We start from the raw sequence: 23,862 nt of genomic DNA, 5'->3' as shown, positions 1-23,862 counted from the left end.
TTGGAACAATATGGTAATAAAGTCTAAATGCATTATAAACAGCAATGAGAATGAATTTTAAAAAGCACATATTCTGAGAATGTTTTGCCACTGTATTTCAAAACCAAGAAGCCTACCAACCATTTGTCATGGATTTCTAGATCATTTCACTATTGCCCGGCTTTAAAGTTCAAAATTATGGACTCAACTCCATAATTGGAGTTGGACTGAAAATTAAAAAATGTTTTTAATTATCTTATGTGTTTTTGTCTGTCTTTTGATTTTTGAACTCCCCTTTGCCCACATCCAACATACAGGGCAGTAAAGAAAGTAGGTCCAGAGGTGAGGAGAAAGGGTTATGCAGCCTCTATGGTGATTCAATCTCCCACTACTCAAACTGCTAAGTGTGCTAACTATAGCCACTGGTTTTGTTTGTCTGTTGTCCGTATGACTTGAGGTCCATAAGCTATGTACAGGCCACTAAACTAAAAAAGTGAAGCCTTGAGAGACCTGATTCTGATCTTGCTTATATCAGTGTAAGTCAGGACTAACTTTTGTAAAGTCAAACTGGTGTGAGGTCAGTTTTAGGTATATGCTATTACAAGCCTATGTTAGATATGAAAAAGTAACCTGGGGGAAACAATCTCTAGACCCCACCACTGACTGCATCACCCAGTCATATATCCTCCATTTGGACACGGTCTAAAACAACTTGCAGCCTCTTTGTACCTTGTACAGCTACCCTCATTTTTGCTCCCTTGAACATTCTCTGAAAATACAACTAACTTAATATGTTGCGATGCAGCAAAAAGCTCAGAAGACTTACCTGCTTTCATTGAAGCATTTTACTGTGTTAGCTACTTGAGTTCAGACTAGGTGAGACACACGGGCTGTGTCTATACTACATCCCTTTTTTGACAGAGGGATGTAAATTAGACACGTCAAAATTGCAAATAAAGCTGGCATGTAAATATCCCGTGCTTCATTTGCATAATTGCATCATGGCGCTCTTTAAAAAAAAGTGCCATTTCAAAAGTAAAACCGCAGTCTAGATGTGGTTCTTTTGAAAATGGCAGACTTTTTTTGAAAGATCCTGTAAACCCCTTCAAGACGTTTAGGCTTTATCTATACTTCCAACTTTACAGCGCTGCCGCGACACTGCTTTAACGCAGCAGCGTGGTTATGGCACTAGCGCTGAGAGAGGTCTCCCAGCATTCTAAGTAAATCACCTCCAGGAGAGCGTGGTTCCCAGTCCCCAGAGACTGTTTACACTCGTGCTTTATAGCACTGTAACTTGCTGGGCTTGCGGGAAGAGGGTTTCACACTCTGAGACAGACAATTACAGCACAGAAACTTGCCAGTGTAGACAAGCCCTAAGGCCTTTTGAATCTGAAAGCTCTGACCCACAAACCCACATTCCTGCTGAGATGTCACACATTCACCAACAGACACCGTCAGTTCTTCCTCCCAGGCACTGGGGATGAGAGAGAGGAACAGTGAAAAGATTGTGGTGCTGCTTTCAGCCTCCTCTTGTTTTTGATTCCCCCCACTGGTGTGCCAGTATAGAGCCTCTTGGGAGGCAGACACAGTGCCTGAGAGGGAAGGGACATGGGCCAGAATAGGGGTTGATGTATCAGTTCAGGCCTACTAGTGGAAGGGGATAGAACTGAGGAGGCTAATGGGGTGAGGCTGGAGCAGGGTGATGGTGGCTGATCAGGTTCCGTACATCTCCAGCAATCCTCCATTGCCTACATATGGCCCCAACAATTCGCTCCCAAGCTGCCTCGGGCTCTTCTCATCTCATCCATCAACAACCTCTTCTCAGGCTGCTCCAGCTTTTCTCACCCCAAATTAACCCTCCCAACAGCTCTTCCATGTTCTCTTCCCCAGCAAGATTTTCCAATAACTCCGCTTCGTCTAACTCCCTGGGATCCTCTGCCTCCCACAAGCCCCTCTGACTTCTGAACCATGCAGAGAATAGATTCCTGTTTTCCCCACATACGCTTGCTCACCCTGGTTAGGAGATCTTAAGGGTGAAATACTAGTTACTTTTTCTCACCAGTGAGCAATGTTGCATGTGGAATTGCAGAAAACTTAGGAGCTGCAGGAAGCAGTCTTGTAATCAGTATTCATGAGCAGCACCATATACAGAATTTTTCTGATCTCAACAGTGATTGTATGGTGGAGGGATTTTTGCTGATCACTGGAAGACATTGTACAGCCCCCCTGCATACTCCTCAATCCCATGATGATCCTTAAGAAGAGACCATATTGTGCCAGGCCACAGCTTGTGGGGTTTTGGAGATAACTGCTAGCAAGAGTCTGCTCAGGAAAGCACTCGTATCTTGGTGCTACCTAGGAGCAATTGGTTCTAATTAGGTTTGTGATATTCAAGGCTATGTCTTCAATGCAGAGTTAACTTAAATTATCAAACCTGGAGGTATCTTCTCTCAAATTAGCCGAGCTTGAGTGAAAGGAGTCATGATGCACGTTAACACTCAGGTGATGTTTCCACTGAAACCAGTCGTGCATTGGGGGGTGGGGGGGGAGACGTAGATTTTTGTGTGTAAGGTTACCATGGGATAATTAATACATATTAGTTACCCCATGATAGACACACACCTTTTTTGTCAGTAAAGACAAAAAACGTAAGACTGATTATATTAGCATTAGCTACAGAGTGATTGCATTGCAAAGTGATTTGCGTTACAGGATGATTTGCAAACATCTAGAAGATAATAAGGTGATAAGTAACAATGAGCATGAATTTGTCAAGCAAAAATCCTGTCAAACCAACCTGATAGCTTTTTTGTGGACAAGGGGTAAGCGGTAGATGTGAGTGCATAACTGGTTAGATAATGGTTCTCAGAGAGTAGTTATGGTTCACAGTCATGCTGGAAGGGCATAACGAATGGGATTCCACAGGGATCAGTTCTGGATCAGGTTCTGTTGAATATCATCATCAATGATTTAGATAATGGCATAAAGAGAACATGTATAACGTTTGCAGATGATACCAAGCTGGGTGGAGTTTGAAGTGCTTTGGATTATAATTCAAAATTATATGGACAAACCAGAGGAATGGTTGATGTAAATAGGATGAAATTCAATAGGGACAAATGCAAAGTATGCCACTTAGGAAGGAACAAACAACTGCACACATAAGAAATGGGGCTGGAGCATCAAAATCTACTAGCCTGGACCACTAAGGCTCTGGTGTCCAAGGAGAATGTGGGGCCACTTCAGTGAAGGGTGGGGTTTTATTTGTTTTTTGCCCCAACTCAATAAAGATCCCCAACCCCTGGTCTAGATGGGGCTTGGTTCTGCCATAAGTGCAGGGGACTGGACTTGAAGACCTCTCAACATTCCTTCCGGTTCTATTATTTACAGCATAGATTGGTTATTTTAGGAGCTGATGACTGATTAGTTGTGCTAACTCAAGCTATAGCCTACACCTCCATGTGGAATGTCTACCAAACAGCTGGGAGAAAACTTCTCAGTATGCATTGACAAATTTCTGCTATTTGCACTCAAGCTAATATCCTAAAAACAGCCATGTGAGTGCTGTTCCTTTGGTAGAGATTCAAGCTCATTCCTGAGGTCAGATCTCAGAGCCCAACCTGCTACCTGAGCTGCAATGTCCACCAGCTATTTTTAGCATTCTAGCCCAAGCCCAGCTTGCATGATTGTATCTGGATTAGGAGGCACAGTCCCTTGCAGTGTAGACAAACCTTGACAGGCAAGCCAAGTTGAATTAAAGGCACCACCGCGCTTCGGAATTTTTGCATATGAACAGGACTTCAACTATAAAATGAGTCAATGCTGCAGTGAAAAGAAGTCCTGTGAGGAGCTGGGTTATTCCTGGGAGAGAGGCAAAGAGCAATAGAACTGACCACATGCCAGGAGAGAGAGCCTTAAGAACCTATAAATACTTTCCTGTTTGTTGGTGTATATGTTAGAGAGATCATTTATGGAAAGCTGCATGGCAGGAATGCAGCCAAAACCTTTGCCAGTTTGTATTTGTTATGAAATAAACCAGAAGCCTCAGAAAGGGCATTCTCTTTTTAAACCGAAGCCTCTTGTGCACCCTCCCCAGTCCTGCCCATCCCCCTCTCACACACCACCACTATAAAAATGCCCTTGTGGGGGTTCCATCTTTATTGTGTCACAGAGCTTACACTATCACAGTTGCTCAGTTCACAAATAAAGATGTTTTCCCCCAACTACTAGACCAGCCACTCTTCCACAGATCTGAAAGTAGCTGGTTCTCCCCTTCTCACACAGCACCTTGAGACTATGTCTACACTATGAGGTTTTTCCAGGGTATCCTGGAAAAACTCCACCATGTCCAGGGAACGCATCTGCTCTTCCGACATTTTTTTGCAGAAGAGCAGACACGCTCTTTCGGAAGCCCTGGCTTCCTCTTCCCATGACGGAGAAGGTTTCTTCCAAAAAGTGGAGGCTTTTCCGAAATTTGGCCCAGTGTAGACAGGCCAAATTTTGGAAAAGCCTCTTCCGAAAAAAACTATCAGAAAAAGGGAAGCAAATTGCGGAGTGCAATTTGCGTACCTTTTTCCAATAGTTCATTGTAGTGTAGCCATAGCCTGAGTTACACCCATATAGTCCCTTGATCTGCAAATTTAGCTGTCAGTGGCACATGTACTACCCTTTTATTTCAGTGGGTAAAGCACAGGTACAACTTCAATTTAGCAAATAATTCTGTTGATATTGCAAAAAAAAAATGGAAGAAGTCCAACTTTGACTGCAGGCTCTTTGGCACATAAACTTTTTTGTTCAATGCTCAGTACTTGGGCTCTTAGGTGCTACAGTAATACACATAGGCTACGTCTAAATTACATCCCTCTGTCAGCAGAGGGATGTAAATTAGATGTATCAAAAGTGCAAATTAAGCCAGGATTTAAATATCCCGTGCTTCATCTGCATAATGGCAGCTACAGCTTTTTTTCTAAACCGGGCTTTTCGAAACCCCCCCGGCAGTTTAGACTGGGCATTTTCAACAGAAATGCCCTGTTTCGAAAGATCCTGTACTCCTCAAAAAATGAGTTCAAAAAAACTGCCGGGTTTTTTTAAAAGCCCCGTTTAGAAAAAAAAGCAGCGGCCGCCATTGTGCAAATGAAGCACGGGATATTTAAATCCCGGCTTCATTTGCACTTAGACGTAGCCATAATAAATAAGTATTAATAATCAAACGCACTCCCAACAATCTGCTGTAAAAAAACAACAGCTTTTGTCACTAATGTTGGGAGATATGTCGGAGGAACTGATCTAGTGCATAACAAGGTGTCATTTTTAGGTGGCTACTTTCCAGAGCTGAGCTATTCTTTACCTTATTAGGTAAAAATGTCCACAAAAAGGGACGTGCCACCATCTGTCATGTGAAACCAAGTTGTGCTGATAGAAACTAGATACGAAATGGTTTTCCCACTTCAAGAGAAGTTAGTATATCCCCACGTAAATTACCATATCTTGCCTGTTCTAAATTAATATCAGTTTCTTTGTGATAACATGGAGTTGCTAAGCAACAGCGAAGGCAGAGTGTCACAGACCTGGGCAGTCAGTCAAAAACTCATTGTCAGTTCTAGCAAAAGAACATTCTGAGATGTTAGACTTCTCCACTGCACTGTATTATTCCATGCCTTTGAGACAGGAATAATAAATTGCCAATGCTTCCCAAATTTTTAATAATGTTCAAGGAATGTTACATCTTATTTTTGTCACAAATCTTCAGCTGTTATCAATGCCATCTAATGAGAACACTGTGCTCATTTTTAATCTCAGAAAATTCAGCCCAATAAATGGTGAGTTGGGGTGAAGGTTGCTATTTTGAAAACAAAAACAAAAAAATTCATTTAAATCCATCTGCTTTAGAGCTACATGTTCAAATAACCAAGATTAGGAGGTACTTAATAATTAGCTGATTTAAAAGCTTATCCTCTTTCAATTTTTTCCATACTCACTCACTCACTCCCGCTCGGTATGGTGCACCACCAACATGAAATCTGGTGGCACTATTACACTATCTGAAGGACAGATTGGAGATGGCACATGGTAAATCAAGTCCCATTTTACTGATTTTTGTATGACTTTACTATTTTAAATAATGATACTTAAAAGACAAATGATGGAGATTTGAAAACGTGGAAAATTGCTCTTGTGTGCAAAATAATAAAATGTGCTTTACTCTTATTGGCTATCTCCAAAGGGTGCCACCAGCATTGCATAGCCAATCTAATGTTATTTATTTTATGTGGTGTTCTGAGTCTCCTCTGCAAAGCACCTAATGGTTACCTGAGCACTGCTGTTCATCTATTAATTTACAAAAGCTACAATCCTGCAAGATGCAGAGCATTCTCCCTCCCATCCAGCAAAGCACATAAGCATAAGCATTAATGCCCATATACTATTGTATTTTCATAGTCATACACAAGGGCGGATATAGGGCAGGGCGAGTGGGGCAGCCGCCCCAGGGCCCGCGCTTCAAGAAGCCCAGTGCATGCGCTGTGGCAAAGGGGAGCCACGCGAAATTGGGCTGCCCTGGGCCCCACAAAATGGTCATCTGCTCCTGGTCATACACACATACACACACACATTGTTTACTGTTTAGTTTTAGTTTCTTATCTACTTGAAGCACAATACTAACAGCCCCCAAAAGTCTTTGCAGGAGTCTTGCATTTTTATTGGGAGTCTCCAGAAGCCAGGATACACATAGTTCCACAAGAAGAAGAGTTTGTCTATGTAACCCACACTCCTAATGGGAGTGGCACTTAGACCACTTACAGCAAGAGATAAGAACAAAGGAGCTCTACAGCTTAAGTTGAAAACCAGCTGGCTTCATAGCTCAAGCTATAGAAGTTCCTACCCTAAGGTCCCAGGTTCAAATCTGCCTACAGGTGGTTATATCTACACCTAGCAGGGATTGGTGTGGTGGTGCTCAGTCCCTGGGGGGTTGACTTTTTAGAGTATAACGGTGGTTTTATTTTAGTGCATGTATGCATAAAGTCCTATTAACTGTTTAGTGAATCTAACTCTATTGACAGTTCAGGGTGGTATTGTGACAAGAGAATCTTTCTGGTAATACATTATAAAGTTCATTTCTAAAAGAATGTTCTATTGTAATTGAATCAACATTTGAAAAACAAAATGATGTAGTCAGGTAAAAAGTAATATAACAGGGATTATTTTCTTTTTTTTTCTTCTTTTTTTAAAAAAAGAATGCATCCAATCATTTTAAACAGATTCTCCTTTGTTTCACTTATTTAATTTTGCACTGCTTGTGTATCAGATTTGGCATTCGCTTGGGTTACATTACAACAATCCTTTTCTAATTAAAAATGTGATATTCTCTAGATTAAGGTTTCGGGAATGTCTGGGTATCTGTTTTCAAGTGATACGATCCCAGCAATATTAATTATTTTGAGCTACAGAAGGTATCTAAGTAGCTCAGTTAATGCATGTACTGGTTTACTGCATGTTTAAATATTTCAATTTTCATTTATATGGAAGCATGCAGTATTATAAAGGATGTGTGAGATATTATTTTTGTTATTGGACCATAAATGTGGTTTTATGATTAACAGCTACTTTTTAGATGTAACTAATTATCTTGTCACTCTGAAGATTTTGGTTTTTTCCTTAGTAAAGTAAAATATGAGGTAAAAATGTAGAAGTGAAATTGTGGCAGCAAGTTACTTTTCCTTAATTACAAATAAGGTATTTCTGAGTACCACAAGACATGGTCAATGACTACAAGTCCTGGACTTCTCTGCATACTTTTATAACAAAAAAAAACAAGTTAAAGCAGGATCGTTCAGATTATTAACATTTAATTTCTATGGATTCAGAAAGAGAGGATCTGAAGATCTTTACTTCCTCAGCCCACAGCAAATTTAATTCAGAACTGAACATTTTCCTATATTGCTCTTACATGATCAATTCTTAGAGTCTTACCCACACAGTTACCCCTAATGCAGCACCTCCAGGTGGCCCATCTAATCTGACCCATACTAACATCAGCAACCTGACTCAGCTGCTTAGAGCTCACATATCGTATAGGACTCTCAGAAGTGAAATGTCAACACATCCAGTGAACACCCTAAGACTGCTATGTACTAGGTTATTTCTTTATGGCTGGGAGTGCTATATTAACAATCTGTGGATTCTCACACATTAGAAGCCAGCAGAATTACTGGAAGTCCAACTAGCCATTCCTTTTCAGACATGCAACACACTATTAAAATGTAGATTAGGGAGTGCCCAAGAATACCTGTATGCCTAACTATAACTTCAAAAGCAAAAACCAATGGTGAAAAAGTTACTTTCTTTATGCCGTATGGTCACTGACATCATGAGGTACTGAGCTGTCATTCACACCACACTTCTTCAACTCTGGTCTGGCAAAAAAATTTGCTCCAATCATTTCTGGAAAACCTCCACACTAATCTGCACAAATTGAAAATTATCTTTACTCTGTTGGAGAAAAAAAGTGATTCATTCACAGCATAATTTCATGATCTGAAGAGCCAGATAGTGGAGACAGAAAAGTAAGCAGAGGTAACTGAGACTGAAATAATTGATCTGGAGAAAATGGAACACTAGCATAAACCCACTGCCAACTGTAACCGAAACTTCTGCTCACCGAGAGGGTAGAACTAATGGAAAAACAGATATAAACCAAAGTAATCTGGGAATGGAGCTTCCAGGGTGAACACTAGAAAGAAGAGGGACCTGTCTGTAGGCTTGATTAATAAGATTCTAGCTGGACTTCCAAAAATGTCTATAAAAGAGGAGGTTGACTTCCATTGACTTCAGTGGGTTTTGAAACAGGCTCTGACTATTAACACAGAGCTCTCATTCAAGGACAGACTGATCTGAAGACTACACAGACCTTTCAAAATTCTTCCTCACTGATATTCATCAACTGGGAACATGATCTCTCTTACGTCACTAAATGTGAAACTCTGCTTCTCTAAAAAGCACAGCCTTGAATGGCTGCAAAGTGCCTATATGCTGACATTGTGAAGCCACTACTGAAGATGAAACTGAATTTTAGGAGTGAAAGCAGCCAGAGAGGCAATTATGAACTAATTAGATTAAGCCCTACATATATAATACACAAGTGACAATTTTAACATAATGCAACTGATTGGCCTATGGAAAGTTTAGTGTGAACAACCTCACTTATTTTATAGTCTAAAAAAGATTTACTTTCCTATGCTTTTAGGAAAACATCTTCTATTTAGTTATAACATTTGGTGACATGAACTCATTAACATTCAAACTTGTGGAAAATTAGTAATTTGCTTGACTTACAAAGTAGTGAAAAAGATAAGTCAATCTGCACAGAAAAGAGATTTTCTGCTTTGAAAGCACTCGTTAATTAACATTTTAAATTGTTGGGGCTTAAAATGGATATGTTCTTTGAGAAATCATACACCAGTGTAGTAACCTTTATGTATACTCAATTCATAAAGTTATATACTACATGAAACAAATTATCTTGAAAGATGTTACTAATTAATAAGAAACAATGGCCTCTATCATTTAAAAAAATACTGCTGCATTAAGTTCTTTCCTATTTTTTTCTTACCCAGAGAACGTGTTTAGAAACTTTTATAGAAAGACTTTTTATTTGATGGGATATCATCTAAAACAATTCTAAACTTACATTGAATCTGTAGTTGAAAGTAGCTGAAAGATTAAATGTGTTTCCTGTTCCTCCTTCAGAACACAAGCAGGTGCATCTTATTAAAGTTTTAACAGCAAGATATATTGATAAAGTGTATGATTTAAACACAATATATCAGATTCAGAAAGGCTAAATGTCAAGTCGACATCATCAGTCAATTAAGAGGAGTGGCACACCTCACTATCCTATCAGCTGAGTAAACGGCTATGATAGATTCAGGATAAAACTCAAGAACTAACCCTTGTTTCAGTAAAGAACACAGCAATGAGTATTTGGTAGCAATGGTTCCCATTATTGTATTCTAATGCCAATTTAATCTTACAATAAAATAGCAGAAATAAAGTGACCTATTTTTCGGCAGAAAAATAAAAGATTTGTATAAGAGAAGGGATCATTTGATTACATAGTTTTTAAAGATTAGACTACCTTCTTTCCCTTTCACAGATCACGTTACTCTTGCAATGACAAGCCAGATTTTCTAATAATGTCAGTCTTGCCACTGGGTGCCCAAAATGTGGACTCATGCTAACATCTGTAATTTCAGAAGGTGAAGAAAGCTGCTTGGAGGAGGATGTTCTAGATGCAATTTTAACAAATAGAGAGGAACTGGTTGAAAATCAGAAAGTGGAAGGTAGCTTGGGTGAAAGACATCATGATATGACAGAATAGAACCTGGGACCTCTGGAATATGAGGGTATGTCTATACTAGCTCGTTAGTTTGAGCTAGGTAGGCAAATGAGGGCAAGCGGAGTTGCAAATGAAGCCCCGGATTTAAATATCCTGGGCTTCATTTGCATGTTCCCGCGGCTACACGTGGCATGGAGTAGGTAGTTCGAATTAGAGAGCCTCAAATAAGGAGTAACAGTAGTTCGAATTAGGATCACTATATTTAAGGATGCCTCTGCAGGTATGGGAAATTGCTGCTCCCTTTGGCTGCAAATTGCTGTTCCTGGCCAATGGGAGCTGCAGGAAGCAGTGCAGACTGGAACACTGCCTCCTGCAGCTCCCACTGGCTGGAAGCAGCAATTCACAGCCACCAAGGAGTTGTGATCACCTGTTCCTGCAGATGCACAGGTAAATATAGCAACAGCTTACCTTGAGGAACTGGATCTGGCCCAGAGGCCAGTATTTGCCCACCTCTGGCATAGAGTACACTTATAAAGTTTCTAGATCATACCAAGCTGGACAGGGTTTCAAGGGCTTTGAAGGATAGGATTATCATTCAAAATTATCTGGACAAACTGGAGATATGATCAGAGGTAAAAAGAATGAAATTCAACAGGAACAAATATGAAGCACTCCGCTTAGAAAGGAACAATCAGTTGCACACATACAAAATGGGAAATGACTACCTAGAAAGCAAAAGGGATCCAGGCGTCATAGTGGATCACCAGCTAAATATTAGCCAACAGTGTTGCAAAAAAAGAAAACATTCTGAGATGTATTAGCAGGAGTGTTATAAGAAGATGATGAGAAGTCATTATTTTGCTCTACTCTGCACTGATTAGGGATGTTAAAAAGTGTTTTGGTTTTGGTTTGGTTTGGCTTGGGGTGTTTTTGTAAATGTATAACTGCGGAAATTTTCAGCGGTTACATGTTTACACACAGGCAGGGAGGCAGCCCCATGGGAGCTGGTGTTCACAGGGAGCCGCCTTTTAAGCCAGCTCCCCATGAGCACTGGCTCCCATGGAGCTGCCTGGCCCTTCTACCCCAAACTGCTGCCTCTGATACAAAAGCAGCAGTGTGAGGGGCAGGCGGGAGCCAGTGCTTGTGGGGAGCCTCCCTCCCCCACACACCAACGCTGCTGCAGTATCAGGCTCAGGCTCATCAGTTAACCATTTACACATATACACTATCAAATCCCTACTGCTGATTATACGCCTCAACTGGAGGAACGATATGAAGAAACTGGAAAAAGTACAGAGAAGAGCAACAAAAATGATTAAAGGACTAGAAAATATGGCCTAAAATGGAAGGTTGAAGGATTGGATTTATTATGTTTAGAAAAGAGAAGACTGAGAGGAGACATAACAGCTTTCAAGAATCTAAGAGTTTGTTGCAAGAAGGAGGGAGAAAAATTATTCTTCTTAACATCTGATCATGGAACAAGAAGCAATGGGCTAAAATTGCAGAAAGGGAGGCTTAGGTTAGGTATTAGGAAAAACTTCCTAACAGTTAGGGTGTAGGAATAATTTGTCTAGGGAACATAAGTGACTGATCTTTGCAAGGAGAGGAGGTACAGGGAGGGTTGCCTAGAGGAACAGGGAGGGGGCATGACAGGCACCCTAATTACCAATTAAAAAGTTGGCAGGGACACAGAAGGTCAGTTTTCCCTCCCAAGTGGTACCATAAATTACCTATGATAGGAAGGCTAGTCTCCATCATTGGAGACTTTTAAGAGGAGATTAGACAAACACCTATTAAGGATGGTCCATATAGTGCATGGTCCTGCCATGAGTGCAGGAGACTAGACCTGATAACTTCTCAAGGTTTCTTCCAGTTCTGTTATGCTATGAGTCTGTTCATGTGCAAATCAGATGTGCAAGTGTTCACCTAATGTATTTGAAAATCTGGTTCAAATTGGCTGAATTAATTATCTGTCAAATTAATGTGCACATGTTAACGGGATGACTTTTTTTCTTTGCAGAAAATGGAAAATGACATTTTGGAAGGCTATTGCAATATAATAAATAAGTACAATAGAACCTAAGAATTATGAACATCAGAGAGAGAGGAACTGATTAGAAGTACAGGCAGTCCCCGGGTTACGTACAAGATAGGGACTATAGGTTTGTTCTTCAGTTGAATTTGTACGTAACTCGGAACTGGCTCCAGATTCAGCCGCTGCTGCTGAAACTGACCAGGGGCTGACTACAGGAAGCCCGAGGCAGAGTTGCTCTGCCCCCAGCTTCCTGGAATCAGCCACTGATCAGTTTCAACAGCGGCTGAATCTGGAGCCCGGGACAGAACAGCTGGGGCGCTGCCGGGTAGGTCCCCCCAGGACCAACCCGGCAGCACCCCAGCTGCTCTACCCCAGGCGTCCACAACAAAAGCCTGGTCTGCTGGGGGAGGGGGCGCACTAGCTGCGCCCTCCCCCCCCCCCCCAGCAGACCAGGGAGACCTGGAGCAAAGCCGCGGAGGCGGCAGTGTCTCGCGCCTCCAAGGCTTTGCTCCGGGTGTCCCTGGTCTGCTGGGGGGGTCCCCAGCAGACCAGGGAGACCCGGAGCAAAGCCACAGAGGGGGCGGGGCCGCCTCCAAGGCTTTGCTCGGGGTGTCCCTGGTCTGCTGGGGACCACCCCAGCAGACCAGGAACACCCGGAGCAGCTTTTCTCACCCCGGAGGACGCATAACTCGGGGACTGCGTGTACACAATCAGGAAGCAGGACAGACCAAAAAAAGAGAAAAAAGAAAGAAAATATAGTACAGTACCGATGTTAAATGTAAGTTGCTAATAAAATTAAGAGGACATTAAAAAGAAGATTTGATCAGGTGAGGAAACTGTTTCTGCGCTTTTTTCATTTAAATTCAAATGGTTAAGAAAAGTGTTTTTCTTTGGCATAGTAAAGTTAAAAAACTGTATTAAGTCAATATTCAGTTGCAAACTTTTGGAAGTAATACTATAATGTTTCATTCACAGTTACAAACATATCAGATTTACAAACAAACAATCTCATTCCCAATGTCTAAAGTTCTAATGTTACTAGTTTCCGTTCTCTTTCCCCCTGGAATTGTTATTTGACATTATTATTTCAGATATGCTGTTGAATAAGCATAATGTTACTCTTTAGGAAACTATCTTGTCAGAGGATAGTGTAGATGAGTGGACAACATGCAAACTGACGAAGCTGGGGGTTCTACCCCTGGTTCTGCTACTGAATGGCTGTATAACCTTGGGCAAACTACTTGGCTGTGTCTACATTGGCACCCCTTTCCGGAAAAGGGATGCTAATGAGACCAGTCGGAATTGCAAATGCCGCGAGGGATATTTAAATCCTCCGCGGCATTTGCAATTCCAACTGGTCTCATTAGCATCCCTTTTCCGGAAAGGGGTGCCAATGTAGACACAGCCCTTGAGTTTTCTGCTCCTGTTTCCCCTTCCACCTTTTATCTGTCTGATCTATTTGGACTGCAGGCTGCCAGGCAGAGAAACAGTCTCTTATCATGTGTTTGTACAGTGCCCAGTACAAAGAGGCCTCAACCTGAGCTAGGATTTCTGAGCACTGCTGTAATACAAATAATAGTAGTAATGCTGTAAGGCTACATCTAGACTACAGGCCTCTTTCAAAAGAGAGCATCTAGACAGCAACCAGTATTTTCGAAAAAGAGAGCCACTTTTTCGAAAGAGAGCACCCAGGCAGTCTGGATGTTCTCTTTCAAAAAAGCACTGTTTTCGTTCAATAATACCTTTTTTCGAAAGAGCACTTTTGAAAAAAGGTGTTATTCCTCGTAAAAAGAGTTTTTCCGTGCTCAAAAAAACCTGCCGCATTCTTTCAATTTAATTTTGAAAGAACGCGGTAGCAGTCTAGACACAGGTGAAGTTCTTTCAAAAAAAGGCCACTTATTTCCAAAAGACCTTGTTGTCTAGACACACCCTAGGTGACTAAACAATGGGTAGAATAATTTTGAGAAGGTGACAGCATTGTTTTAACTTAGGAACAAGCAAATATAACATCAAAAATGGCCTCTTTCTGCATATAAACCTATTACAGTTGCACAAGTAAGTTCTCGTTGCGCACACAAATATAATTTTGTGTGTATAAATGAATGAATGTGCAGAATCAGAGGCAGGGTCCTAACTGGCTAAGTATATGGACCACCATGTTCACACTCTCCCAAGTAATATGCCAGTTACACTTATATACATTATATGCAATGTTTATTATAAATATCATAGAGAAGGTATATGCTTTAATATTCAGTTGGAGTATATATAGCACATTTACTCCAGAGCTCCAGCCAAATAAACTGGATTTACTGAATAGGAAGTTAAACAGCTTAAAGAAATCCCCAGGACAAATATTTAAAGCAGCAACCTCTCATCCTTTCAGTAGAAACTATCAGGGAAACTATCCAATATAAAATCATCAGCATCATTATAGAACAAATCAGTCTCTTCATTGCCTCTAAACATTTTATATACACAGTTGAACAAATAGTTATGTTATCTATTCTAACAATCATTATACAGTGCCTGGCTTGTAGTAAAAAATCCTTCTGTAGGGGTGGTAAAATCCATCAGCACTACAGTGCAATCCAAGGACCGTGAACAAATTAGCTATTGTGAACCAAGCATATCCTAATTTTAAAAAAAGCCAAACACACAGAGTTTAAAAGGCTTCTAGGTAGGCCTACCATTGCACCTGTCTCCAATATAACAAGGCTAGTACTGATATCACAAAACTACATAGGCAGCATTTTCATCACTTGAGTCATCTTGTTCACTGCATGAAAGGACTACAGGCAATGTGCCACATGCCTTGATTATATGACTGCCAACTTCCTTCTTGAACTTTAGAATGCCATATGCTTCCAGTGATTCATTTAAAAAATGAATATGAAGAAGAATGCTGGGTAAAACTGGAATGGACAACGTGAGGGATCAGCAAGACAATCACAATCCCAAAGGTTGAGAGGCTAGTGAAGATTAGGCTATGTATCTATCTGGCTGGATGATTTATAGATTAAGACACGTCATTAATTTTCCAACTCTCGCACGCCAAGATGGTTTTACAAACAAGATAACATCTAGTTAAGAGATGGCTCGATACATATCAGGAGTTTACTTGTGAGTGGCTTTTGTTTGTTTTGGCTTTTGGAAGAAGAGGGTTGTATATCATCATTTTGAATCACACTTTGCAAACAGACACAAAATCTTCAGGCCATACTCCCCAAAATGCAAGTTCACACTGTTATTATTTTGATTACTTTATTTTATTTCACACAGGAATTGGTATTTTGTAATGTTTCTATGGAATGTTATTTTGAATAATAATGAATGAGAAGCTGTGCTTTTTATTAGAGAGTTAGAAGTAATAAACATATTCTTTTGTAGACTATTACTGGAATTCCAAAAACAGATTCTCACTTCTAAACACTACCACCAGCACCAACCAGACATAAGAAATAATTAGTGAGTTCTTAGTAACAGGAGCATTAATTTAGAAATGTCAATAATGCTATTTTTACATAAAATAGGAAAGTTATGTAAATATTTGCTATTAGGAACATTAATATGTAGTTGCCAACCCATCATTATAAAGGTATTTGTAGCTTTTTTGTTAAATCAGCACACTCGCATTTAAGTAGGCACATTCACTCAGGGTCTAACACAGATCCCATTGAAGTCAATGGAAAGACTTCCACTGATTTGGGCATTGTGGATCAGGCCCCTGGAAACTATACCAAACGCATTTTATAAATGAACATACAAATGAATATGCGATAATAAAACAAAACAAACAAACAAACAAAAAGATGTATCTAGCTGCACAGCAGTTTCCATGTTAATTACTCTTACAGGAAAACAAGCACAGGATATGATTACACTGCAATTAGATGTCTGTGCAAGCTATTTCAGGCTTGGACTCTGGGGACTCAGGCTAAAAGGCTGTTTAATTGAGGTGTAGACATTAATGCTAGGCTACAGCTTAAGCTTTGGGACCCTCCCATCACACAGAGTCCTAAAGCCAGGACTCCACCCCAAATCTAAACATCTACACCATAATTAAATAACCCTTTAGCCCAAGCCCAACAGGTGTCTAACTGCAGACATACCCTGTGAGAGCAACATAGCTGTCATTTAAAATTCACATTTTATTGGTCTTTGAGTCACAGAGGGAAAAGTGCAAAGCAATTACCTATCTAGGTAGCAAGAACAACTTCTCGCTAGGAGTAAGTAATGGTTAGTCACTCTTTTAAACTGTACCTGTCTCTGTTATAACCTGCTGTATAAGCTGACAACTCACTCAGCATAGTTGAGTACAGAAAATAAAGACAGCCTTTGCTCTGAAGAGCTTAAATCTAAAAGATACAGATGGAAGAGCACAACTGGGAACTCCAGTTGTGGAGATGGTTTGATGCAAGTGGTGTCTACACATCCCTTTCATTTGTTTTCCTTCCTCATGGCAGGGCAGAGAAGGGTCCAATCTTTTATTTGTCCTGGGAGCACCTATATATGTATGCTTTGGCCACTGTACAAAAATATCATCACCATCATATTCAAAAGAGTGTCAGCACTAAAAGCCATTTACAGGACAGTTCTTTATAGATTTCCCTTACATCTCTGTTTCACTCTCTTTATTAATAGCTCTTTCAATATATAACCCACTGATACTGAAAAAATGTGGGGGCTCCCTTTGCAAGTCCAATTCTCTATTGCTTTAATTAAAATAATCTTTTTTATACAGAAATGTGCCTAGAGAAAAATGTTTAAAATGTGAGAATAATTTTCCTACCTTCACTAAATAAGCTTGGCAGTCACTGACGAAATCATATTCCAACCCATCAAAAGAGTAATAATGTCGATCCCCGTAAACTGTACACACAGCAGGACAAGGATAACTAGTGCATGTGAATATCCCGCGCCGGCAAACACTGTGAGGAAAAAGTAATATAGTCCATAATGTCTCCGAAAAAAGGCTATTTTCTTTTCAAAGCCTCCTTTCTTTTCAAATAAGTTTTTTTTATTACACTCTTTATTTTGACTTGTGAAAAAAAATCAAGGGAAAAACTTGCATACCCATGGTACCACAGAACTGTGCTGCATGCTGCCCTGGGAATGTGAGCTTGTCAATGCTGCAAAAGTGGCAAAAGGGTGGCCTTAAACCCACATAATTGATAAAGAGGTGCAGAAAAAGAACAAGAAAATCCTACCGATTCCATGGCACATGAAAGTATTCCCACTGCCTCCTCGGGGCTGGATGGAAAATTCCAGCACCCCTAAACAGTGCCTAAACAAGAGTCTTACAATACTAAAACTTTCTGTTCTTGATTCATTCTGATATATTCATTAGAGAGAATCTACATTTGTTCAATACAGATTGCACCTCCCTAAACCAGGATTCTGTCTTCCAGCAACATCCGTGATCCAGCTGGACCAGGGATGTTGCTGAACAAGAGAGCCCTGGGACAGGAGGGCCAGCAGCTGAAACCCGGGGCAAGGCAAAGCTGGTGGTAGCAGAACCGGGCATCAGCTGCCAGGCGGCAGTAGTGGGGCCAAGGTAGCGGGGCAGAAGCAGCCCGGCAACTCAGCTGGTGCCGGGGCAGCCCAGGCAGCTGAGGTTGTGCTGCAGCAACCCAATGGGGGCTACCTGCCGGCCTGGCAGCGGGGACAGCAGCGGCTGCCTGGTCAGCCCCGTTTGGGGCTGTGGCAACAGACCTGGGAGTGCAGCCACCCAGCTGGGGTCGGGGCAGCTCGTGAGTGCTGGCCTGGCAGTGGGGACAGAGCTGTGACAGCACTGCGGGGGAAGCCTGTCTGGGGCCATGGCTGCGGTTCCAAGGCTGCGGCAACCCAACTGGGCTGTGGCAGGTTGGCAACCTGATAGGGGTCACGTACTGGCTGGCAGCGGGGCCAGGGTTGCATGCTGCAGTGCTGGCTGCTGTGCTGGCTGGAGAAGCAGCTATGACAGTGGGGCCAGAGCAGCTGTATTGCCCAGGTAGCAGCGAGGCCGGTGGCAGGGGATCTTCCCTGGTTCAGCAAATTCCCTCATCTGGGACCACTCAGGTCCTGAGGGGTCTGGACTAGGGAAGTCCAACCTGTATCAGGAGCACCCCTATTACTATCAATGGGATTTCCTTGTGCCAAACAAGCCCCAAATTTGCTTACATTTGGAGGACCACATTTTGCTGTTGGTTATATGAAGTGACTTAAATTGTGTTGCCTTCATGTAAATGACCGTAAAATTTCCAGAGCCTCAGTTATGCATGTTTAATTAATTTTATGATCTCATACATTTTGCTAGTAACATTTTCACAGTGTCACTAATTTGTATGTGCAAGCTGGCTACAAAGGAAGTGCAGACAGGCACCCCTCCCAATTATATTTTTTCCACATATGAGGCCAGGCTGAAGACATGTGAAAGGAATCCAGGTTCTATCTTCCCAATTTTAAAATAATTTGAATGCTGTTTAGCTATTGCTCTCTTTCTTCCTTTCCTTTCCTTTCCTTTCCTTTCCTTTCCTTTCCTTTCCTTTCCTTTCCTTTCCTTTCCTTCTCTTTGTGAGCTGTTTATATCATGGCTTTGGCTAATGGGTAGATTATCATATTCTCACTCATACTAAGTAGTAGTTTACCCTGCATATAGCCCCAAGCCTTATTGGAGGATAGCATGTAAGTTGTATCCTGAGCTACCAAATGACCAGCTTCCTCACCCATAATTTTACATTCAACTTTTCTCTTGTATTCTTCTTCAGTTTCTCTTTCTTGATATTTCTTTTCCCGTACTATGATGTTTTTTAATGTAGTTAAAAAAATTGCAATATTAAGTATAAAAGTTCACTTTATTGTTAGGCAGTAATGTTTTGGAAATATGTAAAACATAATAGTAGTTTCTTACCAGGTATAGCAAGGTGTAGATATCACTTCTCCAGACAAATATTCCCAATCTTTCCAGGTACATGGACAACTATCAGGAACATAACATTTCCCTTTATGCTCTGCCATCCTTAAAAATAGAAGATAAAACACAATTTGGCCTGTATTTATTTTCTCAATATGAGATAATTTCATGATATTATTGTTTAAAGTGAAAATCCAACTATTCAAGCTTAAGCTAACCACCTAAAGCACAGGTTTTCAGCTGTGGTCAATAGAACATTGCTGGTTGCTGGAGAAGCTACTGGTGACCATGGTCCAGAGAACTGCTTAGTCACATTGCACTGCCTTCTTACCTCCAGCTGCTCAGCTACATTATACTACATGCTTTCCTGATATTATGCTCTAGGGAAGCAATTGTTGTAGCTGCCGTTGTGACTGAGTGGGGAAGTGGTCTATGTAAATGCAAACAGACGCCATCCATATTACAAATAAGTTTGAAGATCCTTCCCTTAAAAGCTAAAGCAAAGTTCACAGTAATGTTTTCTGTATCATCATCAGCATTAAGGATGAGTATGTATTTTTTTTCCAATGACTTAATAAGACGCAACAAGTATTGAGGTACCCAACTCAGGACTGTGATTTGCCCTTTTATCCCCTGACTCCAATAAGAGGGAATCTTACTTGTACTTAACTCTCTGACACCACCAGACTGTTAGTCACTCAACCATTCTCCTTTGGGCTTTTCCAGTCCTTACTTTGCCTTACATGTTAAAAGGTGCACCCCAGTCACCCAGTCCTTTTGAAACAATCTCCTGTGATATCGAACCCGACACTTGATACCACAGCCGCCCAGTCCATAGGACAGTTCAGAACGGCCATCCTAGACCCCATGCTTTGGGGTCCTCCACAGCAGCTACCTTAACCATCGTATGGACAGACCCCTGGATGGCCAGCAATTACCTGGAGGGTAAGAGGCATAAGGATCTTGCGCAAAAAGGGGGTTTTGCGCAAAACGGAAATGTCCACACTGCTTCTTTTTGCACAAAAACCCCTCACGCAAAAAGAGATTGGAAGAGATTATGCAAATGAAGCGCGAGAAAATGCTAATCAGCAATTCATTTGCATTGCCTTTTCTGGAAAACCCCGTAGTGCAGACATAGCCTGAGGTAGTACTACATTTTATTCAGACCATCCCTGACATATGTTTGGAGATTTTTATAAACAGGCTAGACAATGATGGAAATTCCACAATCTCCCTTGGTAATTTGTTCTAGTGCATAACTACTGTTGCAGTTAGGAAATTTTTCCTAATGTTCTTGCTGCAATTTAAGTCCATTACATCTACTCCTGTTGTAAGATGTTAAGGAGAACAATTTATCACCCTCTTCTTTTTAACAACCTTTTAAATATCTGAAGACTGTTCTTAAATCTCTTCTCAGTCTTTTCTTCTCCAGACTAAACAAACTCAATTTCTTCGATCTTCCCTGATAGTCAAGTTTTCCAGACCTTAAATCAATTTTGTGATTTTCTTCTAGACTTTCTCCAACGTGTCCACAACTTTCCCAAAGTGTGGTACTCAGAAATGGACACAATAATCCAGCTGAGGTCTTAGCAGTGGCTCGTAGAGTGGAAGATTTACTTCCTACTTACAACCCTCCTGCTAATACAGTCCATAAGATGTGCACTTCTGTTGCAACAGCATTACATTGTTGACTCCTATATAATTTGTAATCCACTATAACTTCCTGCCTTCTGCAGCCCCAGGCCACTCAAAGTGACTGGCTGCACCATGTACCTCTCTGTGCCATCCACCCCAAGCACAATCTCTCAGCACCCATTGGCTGGAAACAGCCAATGAAAACTGAGAGATTGTTCTGGGAGCAGGGGCAGTGCATGAAGCAGAGAGGCACATGGAAGAGCCAGCTACTTGGAGCAGCTTGGGGCTTCTCCCTCCCTGAGGGTCCCCATGTGGCTGGCTGTGGGCCAAATTCAAAGGATTAGCAGTCTAGATCTTGCCCGCCCATGGCCCATGGTCATTGTCTCCCAAAGGGAAGAACCACAGGTTCCAAGCCCACTAGGCTACACACAGTTGATGCACATGATCCTGTAGCCTAAGACCCGATCCAAGATTGGGAAAACTGTAGGATTCTGCGCAGAGGAGGTAAGACACGAAGCCTAAATCCTATGGAGGGTGCACTCACAAAGACAAGAGAAATGGTTAGTGAACAGCTGGCCTGGTAACTATGACAATCAATACCTTATATCTCAGAAAAAAAGGCAGCATGATAGATTCAAATGTTTGCAAGCAAATCAGAAGATGGACATTTATGAATTGTACTGTCTGAAGAAAAGAGAAGACAGTTTGCAGGGGGTCCTCGTGAAGGAAAAAGTATTCCTGTCCCCCTGGCTCTACAAAACACTCTGGCTTACACTTACCCTGGGGGGCAGATACAGCCACTTGCACAGGGTGGTGATGGCACACATGTGAAGTTCATGGCAAGGTTTGCACAGGAAATCTCACAGTTCACACCAGCTGCTGGTAAGCCAGGCACCGGATATCTGCAGTCATAGTAGATTTTTCCTTCAGGGCATGTGTGAACTTCAAATGTAAAATGCAAATTGAATGAGATCAGCAGCTCTTTTGCACTGAAGGTTTCTAATTATTTTAGTTCACAATTTACTTTTTAAAGGATTTTAATTAATAAAATATACCATATAAACTAAGTGCATTTTGTGAGTATTCAACTGAGTTAAAAGTGCAAAACTTTCATTTTTGTTAATATTTTATGTAATTATAGCATTAAAAATATCTACTAACTGTGGTCCAAAATTGCAAACTGAAGTGCCTAAAGTGAGGCAGCTAAATCAAGGCATGACCCACAGCCTATTACAGTCAATTACTAATCACTTCAGTGTGCTTTGGATCAGCCCTCAGTGAACTGGCTTGATTTTCAAAGGTGTTGAGCACTCACAAATTCCATCAGAAATCCAGCTCAAATTTCACCTGCTGTGCACTGCTGAAAATCAGATTTCTTCTTTTAGGTGCTTTAATATGGAATTTGCCCCCTAATTTTAGGCACCCAGGTTTGAACATTTTTGCATATATCTTATGAGAGGGGTGCTTTCAAAAATTCTTAAGTGATTTAGGAATACAAGTTACACTGAAAGTTGCTGTGCTTTATGCCAAAAAAAGTGATATTTAGCATCTGATGAAATGTATATGAATATAAAAAAGCAAATGAATAAATATAGCAAATATTTTTTCCTGTTAAACTGTAAAATAAGACAAGAATGTAAATTACCTGCCGTTGTAGCAGTTTCAGTGCATTTCATTGTTCCATTCAAACACTGGCTGGTATAAAGAAATAAATCATCTTTATTCCAGGAAAAAATAAATCACACAACTGCTGTGTATATAAGAAAATAACAATTATACAACATTCTAAAAACAGTACTTAATTTTATCATTTAAATCAAGAGGGAGATGATCATTAAACTCTAGAAATCTCAAATCTGTTCCATATTCTGTGTGTAACTTACTTATATTGATGCAGGAACTGGGTGCCTGAGGGTACTGGCGATGTGATATAGGCCTAGATTAATCAATGTGCACGGCATACACTCGCACAGGCCTCCATTTCAGGGAAACAAGAGGAGACAACTGTGTGTGCGGGGGGGGGGGAGGGCGGTGGAAGACAGTGGAACTAATCCACACAACAGTGCAACACCACTCACTCAAATTTGGCCCAGCCATTCTCCTGTCATGAGTGAGCCAAACCTCAGCAGCACTATGGCCTAATATGCTGAATCACACACCACTCATTGACATTTGGTATGGCCACCTTAGTGTCATAACAGAGGATCATGAAGCGGGTGGAACTGTGCAGCCAGGATCAAGAAGAGCTATTCTATCCCAGGATGGGAGTGGAGGTCTGAGCCAGAGGAAGGAAGGGGAACTTTGAGTGGCTAGGAAAATACCAAGGGGATGGGTGGGATTAGGTTGTTGGCTGGCTGTGGGGTGTATGGGGACTGTTGTGGCAAGTATGGGACAATGGGGCATGGTGAGGCTGGGGTGAGTGGGAATAGTGCAGAGGTGGTGGGATGAGTTGTTTCTCTGAGTTTAAGAGCTCTTTTTATAATTTATTAAATCCAGTTTCTCTCAAGATTTCCTTTTCCAACATACAAAATAAATGTGGAGCAAATAGGAGCAAATAGGCCCTAATTCTGAATTTAAAAACCACACAGGAACAGGGGGGCTGCATATGTAATTCTTCTAGCAGAATCAGGGCCTGAGTAGTCAAAGATTAAACTCTTAATCCCAAAACCTACCAGGAGCCTGACTGTGTGGGCAGGATTTCTCCAGGCTGGAAGGCTCTGCCTTTGTAATAACAATGACAGCCTGATCTGTGAAAACAAAGCTTCTGCTTATTGGTATAAAAACCTATATGAAATAGGATAAGGACATTTCATGCTTAAAATCCTAACAAAGAAAGATAAACATGCAGGTTAATTCTTTAATTGATCTGCTTATTTCTATTTATAGTGCAAGCTTAATGGAAGGTGAGACTTAAAGAGTGAAATCCTGGACCTGCTGAATCAAGTGGATTTTGCTATTGACTTCAATTTACCCTCATTCCCCGCA

General features: G+C 41.1%; 1 protein-coding gene across 1 annotated transcript in view; it reads right to left on the bottom strand.

Annotated features, from left to right (window-relative positions):
- OTOGL (otogelin like) overlaps nucleotides 1-23,862 on the bottom strand; it is a 156,761-nt gene that overhangs the window by 82,645 nt on the left and 50,254 nt on the right. The window contains exons 21-25 of the mRNA XM_075932401.2: nucleotides 23,550-23,624; nucleotides 22,523-22,572; nucleotides 21,657-21,819; nucleotides 19,240-19,347; nucleotides 17,140-17,278 (exon numbers count right to left, since the gene is read on the bottom strand). Of these exons, the coding sequence (XP_075788516.2) occupies nucleotides 17,140-17,278; nucleotides 19,240-19,347; nucleotides 21,657-21,819; nucleotides 22,523-22,572; nucleotides 23,550-23,624 (535 nt within the window). The remainder of the gene's footprint in view (nucleotides 1-17,139; nucleotides 17,279-19,239; nucleotides 19,348-21,656; nucleotides 21,820-22,522; nucleotides 22,573-23,549; nucleotides 23,625-23,862) is intronic.

Source organism: Pelodiscus sinensis, chromosome 1 (assembly GCF_052426305.1).
Source record: "Pelodiscus sinensis isolate ZL-2025 chromosome 1, ASM5242630v1, whole genome shotgun sequence".
In the NCBI taxonomy this organism is placed as follows: Eukaryota; Metazoa; Chordata; order Testudines; family Trionychidae; genus Pelodiscus; species Pelodiscus sinensis.
The sequence above is the reverse complement of the archived record's forward strand: the minus strand, read 5'-3'. Positions and strand labels throughout refer to the sequence as shown.